This window comes from Vitis riparia, chromosome 4 (genome assembly GCF_004353265.1).
Source record: "Vitis riparia cultivar Riparia Gloire de Montpellier isolate 1030 chromosome 4, EGFV_Vit.rip_1.0, whole genome shotgun sequence".
Lineage (NCBI taxonomy): Eukaryota > Viridiplantae > Streptophyta > Magnoliopsida > Vitales > Vitaceae > Vitis > Vitis riparia.
Window position 1 is genome coordinate 2,963,475 of NC_048434.1, and position 21,824 is coordinate 2,985,298.

Sequence of the window (21,824 nt, forward strand, 5' to 3'; positions counted from 1 at the left end):
ACTTGCTGCTCAGCATATTCATATGCTGGATGTAGCTCATCTCCCCCTTCTTAGGCATTGGACCAAAGATTTTGCTTCCATCAGTTTCATGAACCATTCCTCTGAAGAATATATCCCCCTCCATTGGTGGCTGATGGAATATGGTTTCTCCCCTTGGGCCATCCTTTCCATTAAGTCATAGCTCCTGCAATGTTTTTCCATATAAGATTTCTAGAATGTGGCTAACAATTAAAATCATTCCATTCCATGTTTGGAATGGAGCGGCAGTTGGTTATTGACTCCAACTTTTTCTTCTCTGTCCTTTCTCCCCTTTTCCCATGTTTCCTCAACAACCAAAACAAAAAGAAAGAAAAAAAAATCTTCAATCCTTATCAGATTCGAACAACCGCAGAAATGAAAGACAAAAAATGTAGAAAATCGCTGCTGCTCATCCTAGAGAGTTTAACTCTTTGGGGTTGGAGTGGCAGTTTTGTGCAACAATAAGAATCTAAATTTACGTTTTTTTTTTTTTTCATCTTTTGATTTTCTCAGCAACCATACAGGAAATTGGAGTCTGCAGAATTACCGGTGGGAAAAATATGGAAGAAGAGAAGACGGACTAGTAGGAATGGCAACGGGGCGGGTCGCCCCATCCCAACCCCGCCCCGTTTAAAAAATTAAACGGGCCGGCCGTTTAGCTTTTTTTTTTTCTTTAATAATTTTTTTAAAAAATTACTTTAAAATTTTTTAATTACATTAAAATAAATATATTTTATAAATAACAAAATTATTATATTTTTTATAACTTATTTTATTAATTTTTTTTATTATTATCTATATATTAAAAATAGTAAAATAAAATTTTAAATTAAATTAATTTTATATGTAAACGAGACAGGGTGGGGCGGGATGGGGTAATACCCGAATCCGTCTCGAGTTTAAAAAAAAAGTCTCACTACCCATCCCAAACCTGTTTATTAAATTTAAACCCCGTCCTATTAGGGGCAGGGATGGACAGGTACTCGAAAAAACCCGCCTCGTTACCATCCCTACGATTAGAGCTAAGACAAATTGGCCTTTTGGCCTCTCCTCATCTTACGTAAACTTCTGACTTCCTTTCATTAGTCAACTCGCGTATAGAGCGAGTGAAGTCTTTACTATATTTAGTTTAATTAAATTTATTTGTTTTTGCAAAACAATTTAAGAAAACTATTTTAATGTTTTGATTAAAAAATTTAGAAGCCGAATAAATAACATAAAGAGATTGGAAGAACAATTCATTATAGTGGTTTTTTTATCCTTATATATATATATCTTATGTTTACAAAATGGTTTGGGGCGAAGTCAAAGCCACGCGCAATGAGTGAGAGTGAGTGATAGCGGTCTAATTTTGTGTTTCAGTGGAGCGGTGGGTATTGATGAATGACGCGGCGAGGAATATGCTTGCGCAATGAGTGACAGTGAGTGATAGCGGTCTTATTTTGTAAGTAGTAAGTAGTAACATACTAACATATGCTTCATTTGGATTAAAAGTTTTAAAACCACTTTTAAGAGAAAAATAAAAAGAAAATATTTTTTAAAACTTTTACCCAAAAAAATGGAAAAATAATTAAATATATAAAAATAAAAAAACAAGCTTGCAATAAAACTTACTTTACATTTTTTTTTAAAAAAATAAAGAAAAAAATCTCATAACATTTCCACCTTATCTTTGACATTTTTTTGTTTTTTTATGTTTGACTCTCTAAATACATGCTCTTAACATATTGTCGAGCTTTAAAATGCATATACATAGTTAAATAAACAATTACATATATGGTCTTAGTAATTTTCTTCTACATGAGTATCACAAATACTTTCCTATGCAAACATAACGTTCTTGTTGTGTCATATGAAATTATAAGATCAAACAAACAAACATCCTTTATAAGGTAAAAAAAAACCCTACATCGGTATCGGGATTGAAGATAAACTCTTATACCATTTATAACGACTTACTCCTAACCATATAAATATTGCTTGCTTTGATTATAATTTTTTTAATGTTTAATTTCACTATATATATATAAAAAAAAATGAATACATTAAAAAGATTTATGAATTTCATGTGCTTATCTACATTTCCTTCTTTCTTGCTTCTCTCACTGCTGGTGTCCAAAACCAGGTTTATTCTTCACTAACCAAGTAATTGTTTGGGTCTTACCCTTATTTGGAGAACTCTGTTGTACCAAACAGAGTGGAGAATCATATGAAACACATCATACTTCACAGGCTTAGCATGCCACAGAAAATGTTGCTGTACCTGTTTAACCCTCATCTGCATTTCCAGGTAACTTTTCTCTGGGATTGAAAGCAGTATGCTCTTCAAATTTGGAATGTCCTTCTCCAGGATGAAGACGGCAAAGGATTCCCAGTTCAAAACCCCGAAGAATGGAGGAACAAAGTTGTCGGAGATGATGACCGGGACACATTCATAGAAAATGGCTTCCACCACTCTTGGGCTGTTCACTTCATAACCTTTTGCACAGATACAGTACTTGCTGCTCTTCATGTGCTGGATATAGTTCATTGTCCCCTTCTTAGCCTTAGGCATTCTGCCATAGATTTTCATGGCAGGATCTTTGTTTTCCCAGTACTTCAACAGGATTGGCCGTACATAACCGTGCATGCTCCCTGCAAAGAATGCAAGGATTCGCCTCTCTGAAGGAGGTTTCCCTCCAAGTTGTCTAAGGGGGTTCTGAGGTATGCGGATGGATGTTTCTGGAAGAGACACATCTTTCCCTAGTTTGAAGCCTTCTCTGATATCAGAATTGCATAGAGCTCTGATGCTGTTAGCCATGAGCTTCAGTGTTTCAGATGGAGCCTGGGAAAAAAGATGCATATTTGGATCTTAAAAATGTATCATGATATAGAGTTCAAGTTTGAGAGGGTGTTTGGATGCCTCATGCAAGTAAATAATTCCATTTTGTTTACACAAATCCTACACAATAGAGTAATTACCAAAAAACAGAAAAATGTCTTCGCTACAAGCATGCCCAGTCAGAGAAAGACGGAGAGGTTAAATTTTGCATGCATATCCAAATTCCCCTTTGTAAAGTGATGAAACTTAAAAGGAGAGGAAGCATGGAAATCTTACCCAGTCATGGCAAGCAACGAGAAAATGATCTGCTCCCCCAGTTCTGTTCCAGAATGGATATTTTGCCCCAATCATGTCCAAATAGTTCTTCAAATACTGTTCTAGGTTTTTCCGACTGTGTGAATTGGGAACATATAAGGCTTCCTCTAACATTAGGGAACTGAAAGGTAAGTAAAACAGGTGGGCTTTTCTTCCATTTTTAGTGACAAACTTTTTATTTGCTTGCATCAGTTTCATGAACCATCCCTCAGAAGCATAAATCCCCTTGATTGGTGGCTGATGAAATACAGGTCTTTCCCCTTCCCTGTAAATGTATACCTTGAGTGTGTTTTCCATTAACTCGTAGCTCCTGCAAAGTTGGATGAATATTAAATTTTTAACAGAAAATTTGTCTCACATTAGCAAAGCAGCAGAAGTAGCAGCTTTTTTCAAGAACATCTTACAGAAATCAGAATAGTACATAATGGAAAAATTAACAATTACTAAAATCACTCTATGTTTCTAGTTTTGTATGGACACAAAAAAATTGGCATTACATCAAAATATTAGATGAAGGCGTCAGTTGTACAGAAGGGGGATGGGAAGAGAAGAGAAAGAAATGCATCTACAGGAAATTTTGGGGCATGATATAGCTAGAGATTTGAATCCCTTTACTGCTTCTTTGGTTGAACATACACCTGTTAGTTGTAGTGATGGACATAGGGATGAATACAAGAGATAACGGAAAAAGGGGAAGTTGTGGGGCCAGAAAAAATAGCATACAAATTACTTTCTCGCAGCAGAAAACCTTCACATGGACTAAAAGATTCCAAATGGCAATAGTAGTAGACTGTACTACGAAGACTAATAAAAATTTGATGAATTAATAAGCTTACCTTTTAAACACTGAAACATTTCGATAAAGAGAAGCATGAAGCCCTGGATCATTCTTTATTATGGGTGCATTTTCTATCTGTGATTTTGCATATAGTAGCTCTTTGTCAACTGCTGAAGACCAACGGGGTTTCTACAAACAAATTGGAGGAGAAATTTAAGTTAAAATGTTTTCAGTATTGAACCCAATCCCATCTAACCAAATTGAGATTTGAAGTTCCATCCATACCATTGAGCGGGATGAAGCACGACTCTGAAGTAACAAATCATTCATCTCAGATATTGTTGTTACTGCTGACAACTCAGGTCTTGTCTCCACTGCAGGAACGCTGATGGAACTATGGTTTGACAAGGTAAGATCATTCTGTGATGTCTCCGCTTTTTCATCCTTGTTAAGAGTATGTGCTGCATCTTCCTCCACTGAAGATCTCTCTGGGGGAAGAGTGATTGGATGTGGATCCAAATTTGTTAGAGAGGTTGTGTTTGATGATGAAATTATCTGTGGTAATGCTGGCAAAGGGGATATTAAACCAACACCTGATCTTTCACTTCTCTGTGATGGCAATGCCATATCATCTTCCTGGATTTTGCCTAATGAAGAATTACTATCTGCAGTAATATTTTCTAGGAATAAGCTGGATTCATGCTTGCTAGCATTCTTTAGTGCAGATCTATTCCCTGAATTGTTGAGTTTCTCCACTGTCAAATTTTTATTATCCTCATCTAATCCAAAAGATTTATCCAGGGCTCCATTCATCACAGATGCAAAATCATTCTTTGGGCCTTCATTATTTCCTTCCATGGTCTCAGCATTGCTATCTATTCCATGCATTGCATGTACATCAGAAGAGTTTAAACCCTGAGCTGTTGTCATGTTGCCCATAGTCCCAAGTTTTGACAATGAATCACTGCTTGGTAAGCTGGTTTTTCCAGGTGCTGGTATATCGCCAGCAGAAAATAGAGACGATGAAACATCTCCATAAGGAAGTTCAAAATACTGAACTACAAAAACCACAGAAAACACCGTCCCTATTAGCCAAAGCAGGTGCCTGGCTTCAACCTGGCATAAATATCGAAACTTGTGACCCATGTTATGAGACCATCCAATCTACTTGTGGCAGAGATTTCAAACAACCTATCAACCCTGCAAAATTTCCCACATTCTTAAATTTAGTGAAAAAGATACCAGTTGGCCGATCTCCAAGAAACTTAAGATTTATCCCACACAATCCATAAACACGCTTAAAAGCAGCATACAGAGAAGGTTTTGGATGCAGCTTAATTGTCATTTTGTCATAGATGAAAACCAATTAGCAATTAGCAAGCTAAGGTTGAGCTTTATGGTTTTAAGAAATCAGAAAAAGAAAAAGAAAAAGAAAAACCCCAAATCCTTTTTTTCTTTTTTCTTTTTTTCATATCTTGTCTCTGTACAACCAAACAAAGTCTAAACATTGGGATCTGCATGAAATCCAAGCATGCAACAAAAATAGAAGATCCAAAACAAACAATAAAGAAGTCAGCTTAAATGCCAGATAATGCAAACAGACACAGATTACAATAAATTTTATTTTCCCTTTCCTGCATTTTCTTACCAAACAAACAGAGAATAATTGAAAGAGTTGCATTATCCTTACTTCATCTTCATCCATCTACTTCTTTTCTCCCTGTCCTTAATAATGAAAAATTTTAACATTCAAAATGTTAATTCCACCTCTTCCCCTGCACTTTCTCGGCACCAAAATAAACCATTCTAAACAACGAAAATTCTAATACTCAAAATTTTATTTTGTTCTATTCTCCCGTACTCCCCGACCGACACAATAAAATCAGCTGTCTTTGAAGTTATCCCGTTTGGTTTCCGAGAAAGCACAAGAAACAGAATGAGATTTTTAACAAAGAATCCAGCCAACCTTCTTGGACTGGAGTGGCGGCGGGTTATAAGATCAGACTCCACCATTTCCTGTTCTTTTCTCTCCTTTTCCCACATTTTTTCGGCAACCAGAGCAACAAAGCCACACTCTATTTCTGATTAAAATCAGAGAAGATCAAACTCAAACTATTCTGGAAAAAAAAAAAAAAAAACTTATGACCTTGGAGACAAAGGAGTTGCAGTTTTGCAGAATTGGAATCTAACATGTATTTTATATAGTTTTCTGTTCCCAGGAACCAAACAGAAAATTAAGGTTGTAAAGGATACCTGGTTTTCTCTAGGTTTGAGAACTCCCATGGCGTCTGTTCTTTGCTCTCTCCAGGATGCTGCTGTTTTCTCCTTCTTTTCACTTTTGGTAGTTTCCAGCGAATGGGAAAAGATGGGGAAACAGGGAGATAGCTGAGGGCAGTTCTGACATTTTGACATCTGCTGTTACATGATATTACGTAAACGCCACGGAGTTTGACTTTGTTTACAACTTAATAGATTGGAATTTAAACCATTCACGCGCGTCGTTGTAGCGAGTGGTCTGCCTTCTCTGTAGGTGGTCGTATTGCCACCGCCGCCAACCGCCAAGAAAATAAAAATACAGATGAAAATTATTTACGTACGGAAATTGATTTATTTTGAGTAAAGTTTGTCATACTAAATTACTATTTTTTTTTTTTAATTTCAAATATAATAAAAATAATTTTTGTAAAATAGAAAACAACATAAACAAATTTGATTGACTTTCACATGTATAAAATACATCCATATATTAATATGATGATATGTAAATACTTTAATTATAAGGTTTAAAACCAAACAATATTGATGAAATGTTCCTTTTTAAAAATGGCGTAAGTATTTTAATTATAGATTTTTAAATTAAAATAATATTAATTAATGAAATGCTCATCTTAAAAAAAACTTTTTTTTATATTGTTATATTTTACTTATTATATCATAACTTTTGAGTTTGTAAGATAATTTTTTTTCCAATAATTTGAATTAAAGTTTGAAATGTCAATTTATCCAATAAAATAATTTTAAAATATCAATTATTCTTTTTTTTTTTTATCATGTTTTTAAGTTTTTTTCTTAACTTATTTTTATGAGTTTTGATTAATTTGAATTTTATTGATTTTTTTTATTCATCAAAATATCCATTGATATTTCTCAATATATATATTTGTAAAATCTAAATATCGATATATCATGATTACGGATAGTTTTATCTTTAATTTCAAAGCATTTTTTTAAAATCACACAAAATACATAAAATAATAATAAAATTAAAAAACTTCTATTAAAAAAATCCCCGCAAATAATATATTTATAAAAATATTTTATGTGTTTAAAAAAGATATTTAAAAAATGTGTAAAAAATCATATGTGATTACATTCAAACAAGAAAAATGAAATATTTGTATTAATGAAAATATTTTATTTTCAGCCATGACTCATGACTCATGAGTCAAGATGTAAAGAAAAGTAGAAGAGAGAGAAAATCCAAGTCTTTTATATATATTGGGCCGGCCCAATTTGAGTAATCCAAGTCCTTTTTATATATTGGACCGGCCCAGGCTGAGCTCACCATCACGAATGAACTCACGTCGTCCTTGTACACCTCTTTAGGGTTTGGGTGCAGAAGAAGAAGCTCTGATCTCTGTTCACACAAAAAGGCATTCAATCATTCATTCTCCAAAGGGTGCGTTCCGGTGGATTTCTGAGTTCAAGGTACTGGTCCAATATTTTTTCCTAATTCAGTCAATCGACTTCTAGATAGATACAATCGTTTGGATGCTGAGAAAATAGCGAGAAAATGAAAGAAAACTTTGAATGTTAAAATTTTCACCATGTAGGGCTCGAGAATACAGAAAATAGTACATTACCTGGAAATCGTATGACTCTGGTTTAGTGGTTCTGAATTTTTATTTTTATTTTTTGTTTGTTTTGGATTTCTGGCAGCAAAGAAAGTGAGAGGAATTACATAGAAGTCCAAATGTGGTTTCCTTTTATTTTTCTTCATTTTCTTGGTAACCCAAACAGAGGGTGGGAATACACTCTGAGTGCTTTATAAATTGGGAATGCTATTGCTTGAAGTTTTGAACTCTAGGATTTCTCTTGGAGCAGCCGTGGAACTCTTGCATGCTTGAATTTCAGACAGCTCAGGCTGAAATTTTTGATTGATTGATGATCTTTGCTATTTGGGACTGTTTTCTTGCACAAAAATAGATTTAGTTTAGATACAGAGAAAATATGAAGAAAGTAATTAAATTTTGAATTGTAAAACTTTCACCAGATTGATTCCGAAACACAGAAAAATGCATGAGGGGCTTTCTTTTTCTCTTTTTTGAAAGCAAAAGATGGGAAATAACATAGGAATGAAAATGTTAGTTTCTTTTATTGCTCTATTTTTGGAAACCAAACAGATGGCTGGAGTTTCTATTTGAATGCATGTAACCTCTCAATGCTATTGTTGAAAATTTTGAATTCTAGGATTTCATTCTAGACTACATGGACAACGCAAAATGATTACTGGATTACCATTTTCTTCATGACGCTAAATCCTTTTTTAATTATAGGATAACAATGGAGAATTTCTCACCTGGATGAGGAAATATCAGAACAAATTGACTTATTTTAGGAAGGAGTTTGAGAAAGAGGGGGATTTGAATAAGGTGTCATCTGAAATGATAGATATAATTGGTTTGATTTGTAAGTGGGTTTTGGCTCTTAAATTATAATAATCAAAGGCCACTGATTTGGACACCCATTATTTGTAAAGTGGATGATTTTGGGGGAGGGAGGGGATGGGGATGGTTTGTTTTGTTGTTTTCCCTCTTTCTTTTTGCTTGCTTGTTGGTGCTTATTGTATACATCATGCGTACTTTGGTGCCATGTGTACTTTGGTGCCCTGCGCACTTTGGTGCATCCTTTCTCAAGCACTTTCTACACACACACACACACACACACACACACACACACACACACATTTTTTAGCTATAAAAAAAAAATTGTAAAGTGGGTGATCTTGTGAAAACAATCTTTCTTCACAATTTCTTATGCATTTAGCTTATAAAAATAAGGAAAATTCTTAGGCAGTTTCTACAATTAATCTTATATGAGTGCATATTATCCTTTTATGGTGGAGAAAATTTCATCTCACCTGTTCTTGTATTCTGAAAATTTCAGGCCTCTTCCTTCCAGCTGTGAGGCCTATATTGGACTCCTTTGAAATATCCAAGCAAGTTCCTGAACCTGTCCTAAGTGGTGTGAGTATCAAATTTTGTAAAATGTTGATCTAGGTAATTAATTCATTTTGCCTTGCTGTTGAATGGTTACATATTTAAACTATTTTTAGAGTTTGAACACATTCTCATTTTTAAGATCAAAGGTAATTTACCAAAGCATATGAGGTTTTAAATTTCCATTAACTTATGCCATTTCCATTTCACTTCATTTAATGCAAACATTGAATAAACTTGGAGACAAATGTCGTACCACCTATATATGGTAACTTATACAGCCGAGCAGATGTACGTATGATAGAATGTTTGTGCTTTGTCCTTTCATTTTAATGGTTTAATGGGGTAAACTTGGGTCTACCAACTATATATGATATTAGAGTTGGCTTGAATAGACATTCTCTAATTTTACTATGGAAACATAAATGGCACCCATCATGCTACCAAAATGGAAGCCTTTAGAAGAAAATGAAGAGCAACAAAAGAAAAAAAAAAGAGAGAGAAAGTAAAAACTCATATCTTAAAAAGGAAAAAGGGAAAGAAAGTACTTTAAAGTGCAAGTTGAGTAAAATGAATTTAATTTATCTGTTATAACTGATAAATAATAAAAAAAATTGAATTTATTATAATCTTTAGGGTGAATTTGTTGTAATTGTTATGGGTAAATAATAAAAATGTGCAATAGGGGAAAATAAGTCTACAAACTTTTTGTATATTTATGTATAGTATAGATATAGATTAGACTAATAAGTTTATCATTGTCTTTAATTATTAAAATATTTTTAAATGTTAAAACTTAAGTATAAAGTTGTCATTTTTATTATTAGTAATTAATAATACATTTTATAGCTTTGAGACATTTAGCCTTTGACCTCTCATTTTATAAGATAGTTTATATTTTGTAGCTTTGAAATAAATATTTTATATTAAAAAAATTCCATTATGGGCCTTTTATTTGATAGATCGTGAAAACCCTTGGGAACCCAAATTGTCCATGCATTTGGTGCGGGTTGAGAATTCCCGACATGACCTCACGTTGGATTTGGCATGGGTTGGACATATTGATAAGTGGATTTGACACTTTTTGCTTTCTGACCCATCCAACCTGTCTAAATTACATTTGGTTTGTGGTTGATAGAGTTGAATCTAAGTTGTCAAAATGATTGTATCCTATGATGGGCAAAGCTCCACACAATGATCCTAAAGAGAGATTGTTACATTCCCCCTTTTGGAGTTTTAACCAATACAATATTATACCATCCCTTATTGTATTGAATGGAAAGGTATAACTAAGGAACTTTTGTGCAAATGGAATTGGCAGTATGCAACTGAAAAAAGAGCCTTTTGGAATTAGTTCATTAGTGGAAATTAGGGGGAGTAAGAGGGGGGATGGTAGTCCCACAAAAAAAGAGTTGAGTATGGGATTGCGCTTGGGAAATTTATCAGGAAGGAATGGGATAACTTCTATTGTAGTTCTTCATTTGTGGTGGGTAATGGGAAGAGGGTAAAGTTTTAGAAGGATAAATGGTGTGGGGATGAATCGTTGTGTGTTTCAGTTCCCTCTTTATATGTCTTAGCCATTTCAAAGGAGGCACGAGTTGTGAATCTATGGGTTTAGATAGGGGAGAAAGGTCTTTGGAACCCTTGTTTCTCTAGACTTTTAAATGATTGGGAAGTGGACAATGTAGGGGAGCGGTGGTTGATAGTGCAGGGGAAGACAAGATGGCGTGGATGAACTTGAGAAACAACACGTTCTTAGTTAAGTATTTATATGGCACTCTAGAACTAGAGGAATCGATTTCCTTTCCAACGAGCGTAATTTAGATGTCTTGGGTGCCTTCTAAAGTAAGGAGTTTTTTTCTTTGGGGGGTTGGGGGGACATGGGAGACTCATTTGGGAAAGGTTTTGACAATAGATCAACTTTAAAAAAGAGGGTGGTTTTTGGTCAATAGATGTTTTCTTTGTAAAGGTGCATAAGAATCCACCAATCACATCCTCCTCCATTTTGCCAAGGTTAGGGTCCTTTCGCAATTGTTGTTTGCGCTTTTGGTATTCATTGGGTGCAAGCTGCTACCATTAAAAGAGGTTCTCCTAAGGTGGCATGGTCCCATTGTGGGTAAAAGACATAAGAAGGTTTGGAGAGTAGCTTCTTTGTGTATCTTTTGGACTGTATAAAAAGAAATATCAAAGTTCATTTGATAGTGAGGTGCGTTTAGATCAAGATTTGAAGAACTCTTTTCTTAGAAATTTGTTTTCATGGGTGAAGATATACATAGAGATAGATTCGATGTCTTATTTGATTTTGTAGAGTGGTTGGGTTCTTGTTAAGAGAGGGAGTTGTTTTTTGTGTTCTCTCTTGTTTGATGTGCTTTTAGGCGTTATTTGTATGTCGTCTTTTGGCACATTATCTTCGCCCAGAGATCGAAAATAGATACTATGTCTTTATTCGATTTTGTAGAGTGGTTGAGTTCCTGTTAAGAGAGGAAGTTGTTTTTTGTGTTCTCTCTTGTTCGATGTGCTTTATTCGATTTGGTAAGCCCTTCACTAGAGGACATAAGTTCCTATTTGTCAAATATAATTGATTATGAGGTCAATTAAATTGAACTGCATACCAGTGGTCCTCTATGTTTTCGTTGTGTTCTCTATCACTAGCTCCATCACATTTCTTTTTATAAATTCAATTAAGTTTTTGCTTTTCTTAGAGTTTATCTTGGGCCTCAGCATTATTATTAAGAGCATAATGATTAAAGTTATGAAATTCACATGTTTTTTAACTGAAGATAAAATTTGGTTTTAGCCTTTCTATGTAATAGATAATAAAAGGTTAAAAGTATATACTTTAATTTCAAAGTGTATGAGAAAATTATGTCTTATACCATATCCTTTATCATTCATTTTTTTTATTGGTCATATCCATTGTATTAATACAATATAACAATTTTTTTTGATAGATAATACAATATAACATTTTAATATGGTAATATCATGTTCTGAAAGTGGTGTTCCATTTCAATCAATATTACGCATGTGTTTTTCTAGTAATTGCATGTTTAAAGAGATTTTAGATTTTACAGTCTCTTGTTAAAACAATAATTACCACTTCACTAAAAATACTTTTTAATTCTCAAAATTTTTATCATGAAGCATAACGTATAGTCTAAAGAGCTTTTCAATTGAGAAAAATAACATTTAAAGATTAAACACAATTTTTAAGAATGTTTGCATAGAACTATGTGATATGGTCTCTCATTTTCCAATGCGAGTTATGGCCATTTTGGAAAAAAGAACAAAAAACAAGGAAAAGAAAACATGTTTTCCCTTAAATACAGTGTGAGAACTATATTTTTATTTAATTGAATTTTTAAATAGAATAAAAGTAATTATTTCAATTATTTATTCTACTGCCCAATGTGATACATGGTGTTACTAGGGTTTTAAGTTAAGATGAAAAAAAATAATATTAAAAAATTAGAGAGTCAATAAAATTATGGGTAAGACATGATTTATATGTAATTATTATTATAATTTCTTTTTTATTTTATACTTAAAACCTAGATTAGACACAATGAGTCTACATGGAAAACCTATAATTTTTGTAAAAGAGCTTACTAGCTTACTGAAGAAATGGGTGAAGAAAAAAAAAAAGCCACAATACAAAACAGGACAGCTAAAATTTGGATATCCAAAACCCTACTCCATTGTTCACACAAATTTACTTGTGTAGGCATGGGGATCTGGGATTTCATTCATTAATGAGTATGGAAATAGGTAGAGATGATGGCCGCACAGCAAACCAGCTGAGACCACTAGCTTGTTCTCGCAACATCCTCAATCGTGCTCATGGCTCTGCAAGTTGGTCTCAAGGTACCATCTCCAATAATCAATATCTTTTTTTTCAGCATTTCTGTTGAATTTCCCTCTCTCTCTCTCCTCCTCTTATCTCTTTTCCTAAGAAAAAAATTGTTGGTTGCATTTGACTTTGTTTTTTCTTATATGGGTGGCAGTTTTTATTTCCATAAATTTTCAACACTTTTTTTGAACTATGGTTTGTACTTCAGCTCTTCCTTGCAAATGGGTTGATCTTTGGTGTCATCTTGTTCTTGTTCTTGTTTCCTTAAATTTCAACATTTATTTCTCAAGTTGTGCTTTATGTTCCAAACTTCATCGCAAATAGGTTGATGATATTCTGGGTTACATTGTTATGAATCATGATTGCTCCAAATTTCAACATGTCTCAAGTGGGTTGGCTACTTGGTCTAGAAGCAAGCCTCAGTCAAAGGTCTTAAAAAAAAAAAAAAAAACCTTTTTTGTTGGGTGTTTTCTATGTTCTGGTTTGGATTTCAATTTGTTGTCAAATGTGGGGTTAGTGATTTTTTGGGTTATTTTCTTCTTATTGCCCTACATTCAAATATTTTCTTCTCAGTAGATTTCTTAAGAAATTTATCTATTACCTTATTTTAACAATTTATAAGTGTCTTTCTTAAGAAAATTATGTTTGGTTTCAGGAGATACCAAAGTTCTTGCAGCTGTTTATGGCCCAAAAGCAGGAACAAAAAAGAATGAAAACCCTGAGAAGGCTTGTATTGAAGTTGTTTGGAAACCCAAGACAGGGCAGATTGGTGAGTTTTTTTTTTTTATTTATAAATATATATATATATATATATATATATATATATATATATATATATATATTTTTTTTTCTGTCTCATCTACAATATTGCATTCTTGGTATTAGTTAATGAAAGTTTGTTGTCCTTCATTGGTAAAACTACCTAGTGGTGTTGAATAGGTATAGTTTAAGCCCAAAAATTACAGTTTTCTCAATTTTTTATTTTCTTATAGATTCAAATTATCCAAATCGAAGAATAACCTATCAACAACATCAAGACACATGATGTATGTGGAAAACACTAACAGAGTCTCACAAAACCTTGCAAATGTAAAGCCATGGGTCTAGTCGACCGTACAGCAAATTTACTAATTCTGCAAAGCAAGTACGTATATTTGCTTGGACCCAGTGCTAGCAATCACCTTTACTTTTCATGCTTCTTAGTGGATACCTCAACTTCTAAGGGGATTCGATCAACTACCATTTTTTTTAATCATAAAATCGACTTTGAGAGTTTAGGCATATGTCTGCAGGATAATAACAATGTGGAATTATAAAGATGTCACCTTTCCTTCCCCCCACTTTTTTTTTTTTTCTCTTTTTCTTTACCACAAATTAATTTGTTTATAGAGTAAAAATCCTAGTGGGTTGGTCTGAACAACATACATACAAAAGCCCAAATTTTATGATTTAAAAAATTATCTGAAAAAAAATATTTCTATGCATCAAGCACTTGAGCCCTCTCAAGGGGCACTTTAATGCCCTAGAGGGACCCTTGAGTGCTCTTATTATTTGGCAGTTTTTTTTTTACTCAATTTATGACCCATATTTTGAAAACCAATATTTGCATGCCTAAGTATTTTTTACATTGCCATTACACTTGCCAAATGTCTTCCTACATACGTACCTGCTAGCAGTTTGCCACTTGATGAACTTGAATTTTCGAAGTTGAAAAGTCCCATGGAAGTATGTTGTTCTGGACCATTAATGTTTACAACAACATTGTGAACCTATATCTAGTTGATCAAGCTCACTAATAGTTTGATACATTGAAGCTTCTTATTTTGGAAGTAGTGATGACAGCAAAAAATGCATAGAAACAGTTAAAATGCACCTCCATACATGATATCTTGTGAACTTGAACAGCTTTAAGATCAAGCATCCTATTTTAGCATTGGATGAAATAGTGTGATTAAAATTTGATACTTGACAATTTAATAAATGGTATTCTATTTAAGTTAACAAATTGCTTGAACTACTTGTGGCAGTGGGAGCTTTGATACCACTTTGTTGTACAATGAAAATAAAGATAAAAAACAACTCTATAAATATACAAACATGAGGTTTAATGTGGTTTGACCAACAATGCCAACATTTATGAATGAAAAAGAACCAATCCACTAACAAAGGAAAGTGAAAGCAAATACAATTCTTGAGCTCTTGAAACATCCCATGTTCCTCACTCTAGTGGCTGTGTCTCATCTCTTCCTTACATCTTTACATACCTGGTACATTCTCTACAAGTTCTTCTCATTCCCATAACCTTTTTCCCTCATAAACTAGAATATTAGAAAATTTCTCAAGACCTTTCTATTCAACAAGGAAACTTATTGCCATAAGCATTTGCAGCAGAACTAACTGAAACAGTTTGAAGCATTACACCACAAACATTGCCCCACTTTTCATATTCTTTTACTTAAAATCATAATGAAATGCACTTAAGTGTAGCTAGTTTGCCACCTCATTGGCCTGTCCTCTAATCTTATGAAAGTATCTTTCTTTATTATGCAGGGAAACCAGAAAAGGAGTATGAGGTGATACTGAAGAGGACTTTGAAAAGCATCTGCCTTTTGAATATCAATCCAAATACCACTACCTCAATTATAATTCAGGTAAGGTAATTTAGTTTTTTGTGGAAATTCCATTCTGCCAGGAGCTTGGACTTTTTGCTGGCCAGTGTGTTATACTCTGCCTATTAATTATTATGATAGTTATGTATAGACTTTATTCATTATTTTTGAGTTTACTACTTATCTGTTCTATTTCCTTATAATTCTAACTGCATCCAAAACTCACTACCTTATATTAATCTAGTAGCATGTTTGATAGGCATAGTTCAGTAGTATTTAAATTAAATATTTTTTTCTACCCATGTTTAAAACTCTTCATTTTGTGTATTTAGTTGCTCATGAAAAATCTGATTGCTTCTAAAAGCATATTAACTTCCCTATAACCAACTATTAGCATGTGATCCCTTTATTTGAATTTTTTTCTTTTGTTTCTTAAGAATGGTGGAGGTATCTTTACTGCTGTGAAGTTCCTGTTAAATATTCTCCTATATCTTTCTAACTCTTTGTAGCTATTAAAAATTTTTAGCCTATGGTGCTTGGGTTGCAAATAACAAAATTGATAGCCAAAATAAGAACCATTACGTTGACCATGTGTTTGTACTTTGTAGGTCTAGAAATCACTCTTTCCTACTTGTTATTGGCTCCCAGGACAATTCCCCATTTAATTTTGTTTATGTGATCTGCAGCATTTTTAAAGTTATTGCAAGCTTTGATTTCATTAGTATCTTCCATAAAAAATATTGAGCTCTAATGTTTTCTTTGCAGGTTGTCAGTGATGATGGTGCTGTATCCTTTATGATTATGCTGTTTCCTTAGTGCATGATGAGTGGCTCAAGCAATGGTTATAAAAGCTTAGCTTTAAACTGCTATGAAACCTTTTTCATCTAGTCCTTGCTTTGTTTTCTTCATTTTTACAAACTGCCTATAGACTTATATTTAGGGTGTGCCTGGAATCCCAAGGGATTAACTAGTGGCAGACTTGTCTGTGCAGCTATTTTAGCATCTACATTAACGTCTGTTTCCTTATCTTTTCTTTATACCTAAGATTCTCATTGAAAGTACATTGAAGAAGTGTTTGGACATCCCATGGATGTGAAATTATTCCATTGTGTTTTTTCCTGGAATGCAATTGTGCTGTTTTGTTTTCTGTAGCATTTTAACAATGTATATATATCTTGTTATATATCAGGAACATTTTAGGATTTCAAGAAATCACATCAATTACTTTTTTATTAGAATCATTAGTGATATTTCCAATTTTCCACTTTTTTTTTTTGTTCTTTTTGTGATAAACCCATTCAAAATGGTGGTTATCCTCCAAAAACTACAAATGGAATGGTTTTATCTCCACTGGACCTCCAAATTACTCGTTGTTGTATGAGGTACAGGATGTGTCAGATTCTTCTTCTATCATTGATGTGAAGAAATTTTCTTTAATTTAGTTCTTGTCTAGCTTCTGCCATGTGCCATAAATGCGGCATGTGCAGCCCTTGTAGATGCTGCAATTCCTCTCAAGCATCTTGCTGGTATGTTAGACCTTTAGTATTCTCCTATCTTTGCTTCTTGATGAATAGGTATAGCCTTTTCTTTTTCACCCTCCTTACTGGTTTCTGCAGTTGCAATATGTTGCTGTCTGACAGAAAGCGGATATGTTATACTAGACCCAACCAAGGTAGAAGAGCAGGTATAATAGTTTTCTTGTCTAAATTTATCTTGTTTCACTGCTATTATTCATATGTTGCATGGCAGAAGTGTATGCGATTTGTTGCTCAGTTGTGCTTTATTAGCTCTCCCCTTATGCAAAATGTCTGGTTTGTTAAAAAAACATTTGGGTTTTTTAAGAAAAATGATTTTGTTACCACATAATATGCATACACATCCACATGTGCACAGCAACTCATGTGAGATATGATTAACAGTTGTATCTTTCTATGCGATAAAAGTTGAAAAAATTTACTCTCCTTATTTGGTACTTTAGATTCAGATTTCTATGAATATGTAGAAATTTGATGCACTTCATTCATTGTAAATATCTGTCTATTAATATGATTATGTTATGGAATGTCAGAAAATGAAGGCATTTGCATACTTAGTCTTCCCCAATTCAGCGATCTCAATCATTCCAGAAGGATCGTCACACATGGAAGGGGAGCTGATGGAACATGGGATCATCACATCTGTTACACATGGAGTAATGTCAGGTAGTTTTCACACACAATCCTTTTTCTATCTGTCACATGTTTACATCAAACCACCTTTTATCATGGTATAATTATAGTTGGAGTGTTTATGATTAGTGAAGTTGTGACTAACAGGGACTGAAATAGCAATTAGACATTAGATTGTAACAAAGTTTCAACCAAGATGCCCCAGCAACAGATCAAGATTCTAAAAAAAATATCAACTATAATTTGAGCAAATCAAATGATGGTCATAAAATTTCTCTTTCAGCAATAACAATGAATTTATCTGGAAAAGTCACGGAGTGAGTGTGCCCCACGGGTGCTCAACTGGTAGGTTCTCTAGCTTGGTGTCAAGGCATCCCAGGTCTGGGTCCTGTGCTTACATGATGCATAGTCCTTGGGGGAGGGGTCGTGTATCCAAGGTTTTCTCCTGTGCTTGGAAGTAAGGCTGGTAGGTTTCCTTCTTATAATAATTAGGCAAGGTGGATTTGGTTGGGAGGATACTGTATTAGATCCACTCAGTTGTGGGGCTCACCACTTTGCTTGTATTCCAAGTGTGTCCTTATAGTCCTCTGGATGGTATCATAAATGTCACAAAATAAGGACTCTGGATGGTATAGTAAATGTCATAAAAATCTGACCAATACGTCCACTACTGTGAGAATTATGAGCTGGATTGTGTAGTTCCTTCCACGTGACCTTGTTTTTAAGTTTTGTTTGAAGGCTGTTGCACCAATCAGTGGGGGTGAAGTCTAAGAAGCATATGATAGTACTAGGAATGAGAGAGCCTGGAACCATTTAATCTCTTGGTTTACAATTAGGCTGCAAATAGAGGAGGATACATTTTTAGGTATATCATGGTGGATGAAAAGCTGTAAAACTTTCAAGGACTACATCACTTTTTTTAAAAACACTTCATTTGACTTCTCTTTCTCTCTCTGTGCTTGTCTTTTGCTTTTGTGAGAGTGATAAATACTTTTGTTATCAGAAAGTCATTTCTATTAATTCTAATGGTTTTGCCCTTAAAACTAATGTTCTGGTTTTGCTTCTTTTTCAAATTTGTACAGTGGATGATTATCTTCACTGTCTTGAACGAGGACAGGCTGCAAGCACAAAGATGTCAGCTTTTCTAAGGAGAAGCTTGCAATCACAAGCCCCAAATGACTCATCTAGGGCTGGATGATTTCTAGGAGATTGAGGGTTTCTGTGTGGAAGCTCAACCGGTGGAAAATCAATTGATGCCATTTTTTTTCCCTTCGGCACTGATTGTTTCTAGTATTGGAAGTTCTATTTATGGATACGAGCCCATTAGAAAGAGGTCACAGAACGTTCCAATTTGCCAAGACTTCAAGGTGGCTTTTTGGTTCTCTCTCTCCCCATCTTGACGGGTGGATTATTGTAGGAACATGTTCTAATTAAAGCAGTGTATTACCATCAGTTAATCTAACGTATGACGAAGGATCCACATTTGGTTGTCACTGTTGCTTTTGTATTTTTGTATTTTTTTTCATTCTATTTTAACAAATGTTGATTAAAAATTTAATGGGACACTTGTTTAAGTGGACGATTGAAGTGTGTATGCAGCTTACCTTCAAGAGACTTCCGGACCCTTACCAACTGATATTCTGTGGTTAACAGGTCTGGCAGAAACAGTTCTTCATTTATATGATCTTGATGGTTTAGACCCATAGTTTTTTTATCTTCATGGGGGCATGTCGGCTACTATGTTAAGCTGAAGCAGATGGCAGAAAGCTGTTGAATCTTACCTCCTCAGACCATTTAATCAACTAAGTTGTTTGTCTACATGCAAACTAGTGAAGTACTAGAGCTCCAGTTTTCTAACATACAATAAGTTTGAGGAAAAATTGCTCATCAAGACATGGCATCATCTTCTTTTTCTTCTTTACAAGTAATCAATGGGTCTCTTCATTATGGAGTTGATATTATGTGAATTTTTGGGCCCCTAAGCCTTCTCCTTAACAGGAGATTTATTAGGACCATTTTTCAATTCAAAAAACTGCATCGTGAAGAAAGACTTTTTCCAATATATCACATAGACTTTGTATTTGATACTGGTTATACTGATTTTTTCTTTTTCTGACAAATGACGTGAATTATTTATTGGAAAATTTTATCAGGAAAAATTATTGAGAATGAGATGCTGGTGTTTGTTAGATACATTTAATTCAATCAAACTTGCATACTCAACGCAAAGCTTGGCCCCTGGATGGCAGAAAAAAACGGTTGCTTGAAGAACCTTGAAGTCAAAAAGGTGTTCTATGAAAATGGAAGGGCTTGGATTTGTCTTATAGAAAGCTTCATCTTCCTCATTATATATATATATATATCCTTTGTATCAGTTTCACAACCCATCAAGGAAATACCTGAGTTGGAAGTAGAAGAGTTCATCAAGAGACGACAAGTGCATGTTCTGCTTTACAAGTAAATGGGTCTACACATAAGCTCTCAATATATATATATATATAGTCGAAACACTATTAATCATGAGAAGAAATTTAATTATATTCATATAGGATTAGTTTAAGTTGCAATTAAACCCTTATTTTGCTTAGGTCTAGATATTTCTATGTTTGTCTACCTAAGAGACGCTAGAGCAACAAAATTTACTAATTATGTCCTTAGTATGATTGATTCTAACCTTACAAATGGTTCTATTTATTTTAATTGTTATCCAAATAATTTTCTGAATAAAGATCACCACAAGCAGATTAACATGGACTTATGCTTCTCCTACCCTTAAACACCGCTATCTAGGTCGATCAAACTGTTCACTAGTCTTTTTAGACTTTTGAATTATTTGGTTTATTGATGTTGATGTTTTTCCTACTACGCTTGAATTCTTATCTTTAGGTATTACTCCATTTACTTCATACATATCTTTTTTACTTTTGTCACCACTTGTTGTATGTAGCTTTGTATTAGTTTCACAACCCATCAAGGAAATACCTTACTTGGAAGTAGAAGAGTTATCAAGAGACGACATCTGCTTGTTTTGCTTTACAACTAAGGAAATACCTTAGTTGGAAGTAAATGAGTGTTGGAACCCACACAATTGGGTATTGATAATATTTTGTTAAAATTAAAATTGATTACATTCTTCTTTTCAACATAATAATAAACCTATTTATAATATACTAACCATACTTGTAGTAGAACTCCAATTCCTATTAGACTAAGAGTCCTAATTAACATAGGAAACCTAAATAAATAATAATTCATAATATTTATTAAATTCCTAAAATTATTATAATTTGACTTTAAGTCGGATTATAATTTCAACAGTCTCCCTTAATCTATATTGTAAAGTCAATCACACCAAACATCATCTTCAACTTCTCATTTGTTTTTAGTGGCTTGGAAAAATTATCTACAACTTGATCTTTTGATCTACAAAACTCAAGTTTGATTTTTCACTAGTTTTCTAATATAAGGAAATTTGACGCTTATGTGTTCGCTTTTACCATGACACATTAAATTCTTTGTCAATGTAATAGTAGACTTATTATCACACAAAATCTTTGTAGGACCCTTCTATTCATACTTCAATTCACTAAGCATCTTGCGAAGCCAAACTACTTGACATGCTACATAAGTAATTATCATGTATTTAGCTTATAAAGTTGATAATGCTACAACTTGTTGCTTCTTTGATGACCATGAGAATGCTCCCGTTCTAAGATAAAAAACATACCCATCAGTATTCTTTCTAGTCTCTATATCACCTTTTTAATCATTATCTGTGTAGCCCACTAAACTGAAGTTGTTTGAGTAGGAGTAGAAAATTCCATGATCATGAGTACCACTTACATACCTCAAAATTCACTTTGTCGCTTGCAAGTGTGACTGATACGGGTTTTCCATAAATTGACTAATAATTCTCATTCCATAAACAATATTTGGTCTAGTAGAAGTTAAATAATTAAGACTTCCTACTATGCCCTTGAAATATGTGGGATTTACTAATTCTTTAGTGCCTTCATTTTTCATCTCTAGCTCCTCTACAATAGGAG

General features: G+C 33.7%; 2 protein-coding genes across 5 annotated transcripts; one reads left to right on the forward strand and one right to left on the reverse strand.

Annotated features, from left to right (window-relative positions):
- Window positions 1-1,980: 1,980 nt before the first annotated feature.
- On the reverse strand, window positions 1,981-6,292 carry LOC117913637 (probable glycosyltransferase At5g03795). Of its 3 annotated transcripts, XM_034828663.1 has the most exons (6): window positions 6,186-6,287; window positions 5,899-6,049; window positions 4,218-5,132; window positions 3,991-4,121; window positions 3,116-3,464; window positions 1,981-2,842 (listed from the first exon to the last, which is right to left on the reverse strand). In XM_034828663.1, exons 3-6 carry the CDS (start codon window positions 5,076-5,078, stop codon window positions 2,156-2,158), a joined length of 2,028 nt encoding a protein of 675 aa, XP_034684554.1. In that variant the 5' UTR covers window positions 5,079-5,132; window positions 5,899-6,049; window positions 6,186-6,287; the 3' UTR covers window positions 1,981-2,155. The 3 variants fall into 3 exon arrangements, with proteins under 3 accessions (XP_034684554.1, XP_034684553.1, XP_034684555.1); XM_034828662.1 differs by lacking the exon at window positions 5,899-6,049 and having other exon boundaries at window positions 6,186-6,292; XM_034828664.1 differs by lacking the exons at window positions 5,899-6,049; window positions 6,186-6,287 and adding an exon at window positions 5,581-5,890.
- Window positions 6,293-7,506: 1,214 nt separating this feature from the next.
- LOC117912923 (exosome complex exonuclease RRP46 homolog) lies at window positions 7,507-19,390 on the forward strand. Of its 2 annotated transcripts, none has more exons than XM_034827728.1 (10): window positions 7,507-7,640; window positions 9,099-9,211; window positions 12,876-13,015; window positions 13,657-13,770; window positions 15,552-15,652; window positions 16,376-16,396; window positions 17,064-17,136; window positions 17,227-17,294; window positions 17,679-17,811; window positions 18,861-19,390. In XM_034827728.1, the coding sequence occupies exons 3-10, from the start codon at window positions 12,904-12,906 to the stop codon at window positions 18,974-18,976; spliced, it is 738 nt and encodes a 245-aa protein (XP_034683619.1). In that variant the 5' UTR covers window positions 7,507-7,640; window positions 9,099-9,211; window positions 12,876-12,903; the 3' UTR covers window positions 18,977-19,390. The 2 variants fall into 2 exon arrangements, with proteins under 2 accessions (XP_034683619.1, XP_034683620.1); XM_034827729.1 differs by having other exon boundaries at window positions 9,099-9,178.
- The last annotated feature ends 2,434 nt before the right edge of the window (window positions 19,391-21,824 follow it).

Excerpts from the sequence above, each read along its gene's own strand:
- LOC117912923 (XM_034827728.1), top strand. The coding sequence starts at position 12,904 with ATGAGTATGGAAATAGGTAGAGATGATGGCCGCACAGCAAACCAGCTG. Across the intron at positions 15,653-16,375 it reads CTACCTCAATTATAATTCAG|GTTGTCAGTGATGATGGTGC; the intron begins GTAAGGTAATTT and ends TTTTCTTTGCAG. Across the intron at positions 17,812-18,860 it reads TACACATGGAGTAATGTCAG|TGGATGATTATCTTCACTGT; the intron begins GTAGTTTTCACA and ends AAATTTGTACAG.
- LOC117913637 (XM_034828662.1), bottom strand. The coding sequence starts at position 5,078 with ATGGGTCACAAGTTTCGATATTTATGCCAGGTTGAAGCCAGGCACCTG. Across the intron at positions 4,122-4,217 it reads GTGCTTCATCCCGCTCAATG|AAACCCCGTTGGTCTTCAGC; the intron begins GTATGGATGGAA and ends ATTTGTTTGTAG. Across the intron at positions 2,843-3,115 it reads TCGTTGCTTGCCATGACTGG|GCTCCATCTGAAACACTGAA; the intron begins GTAAGATTTCCA and ends CTTTTTTCCCAG.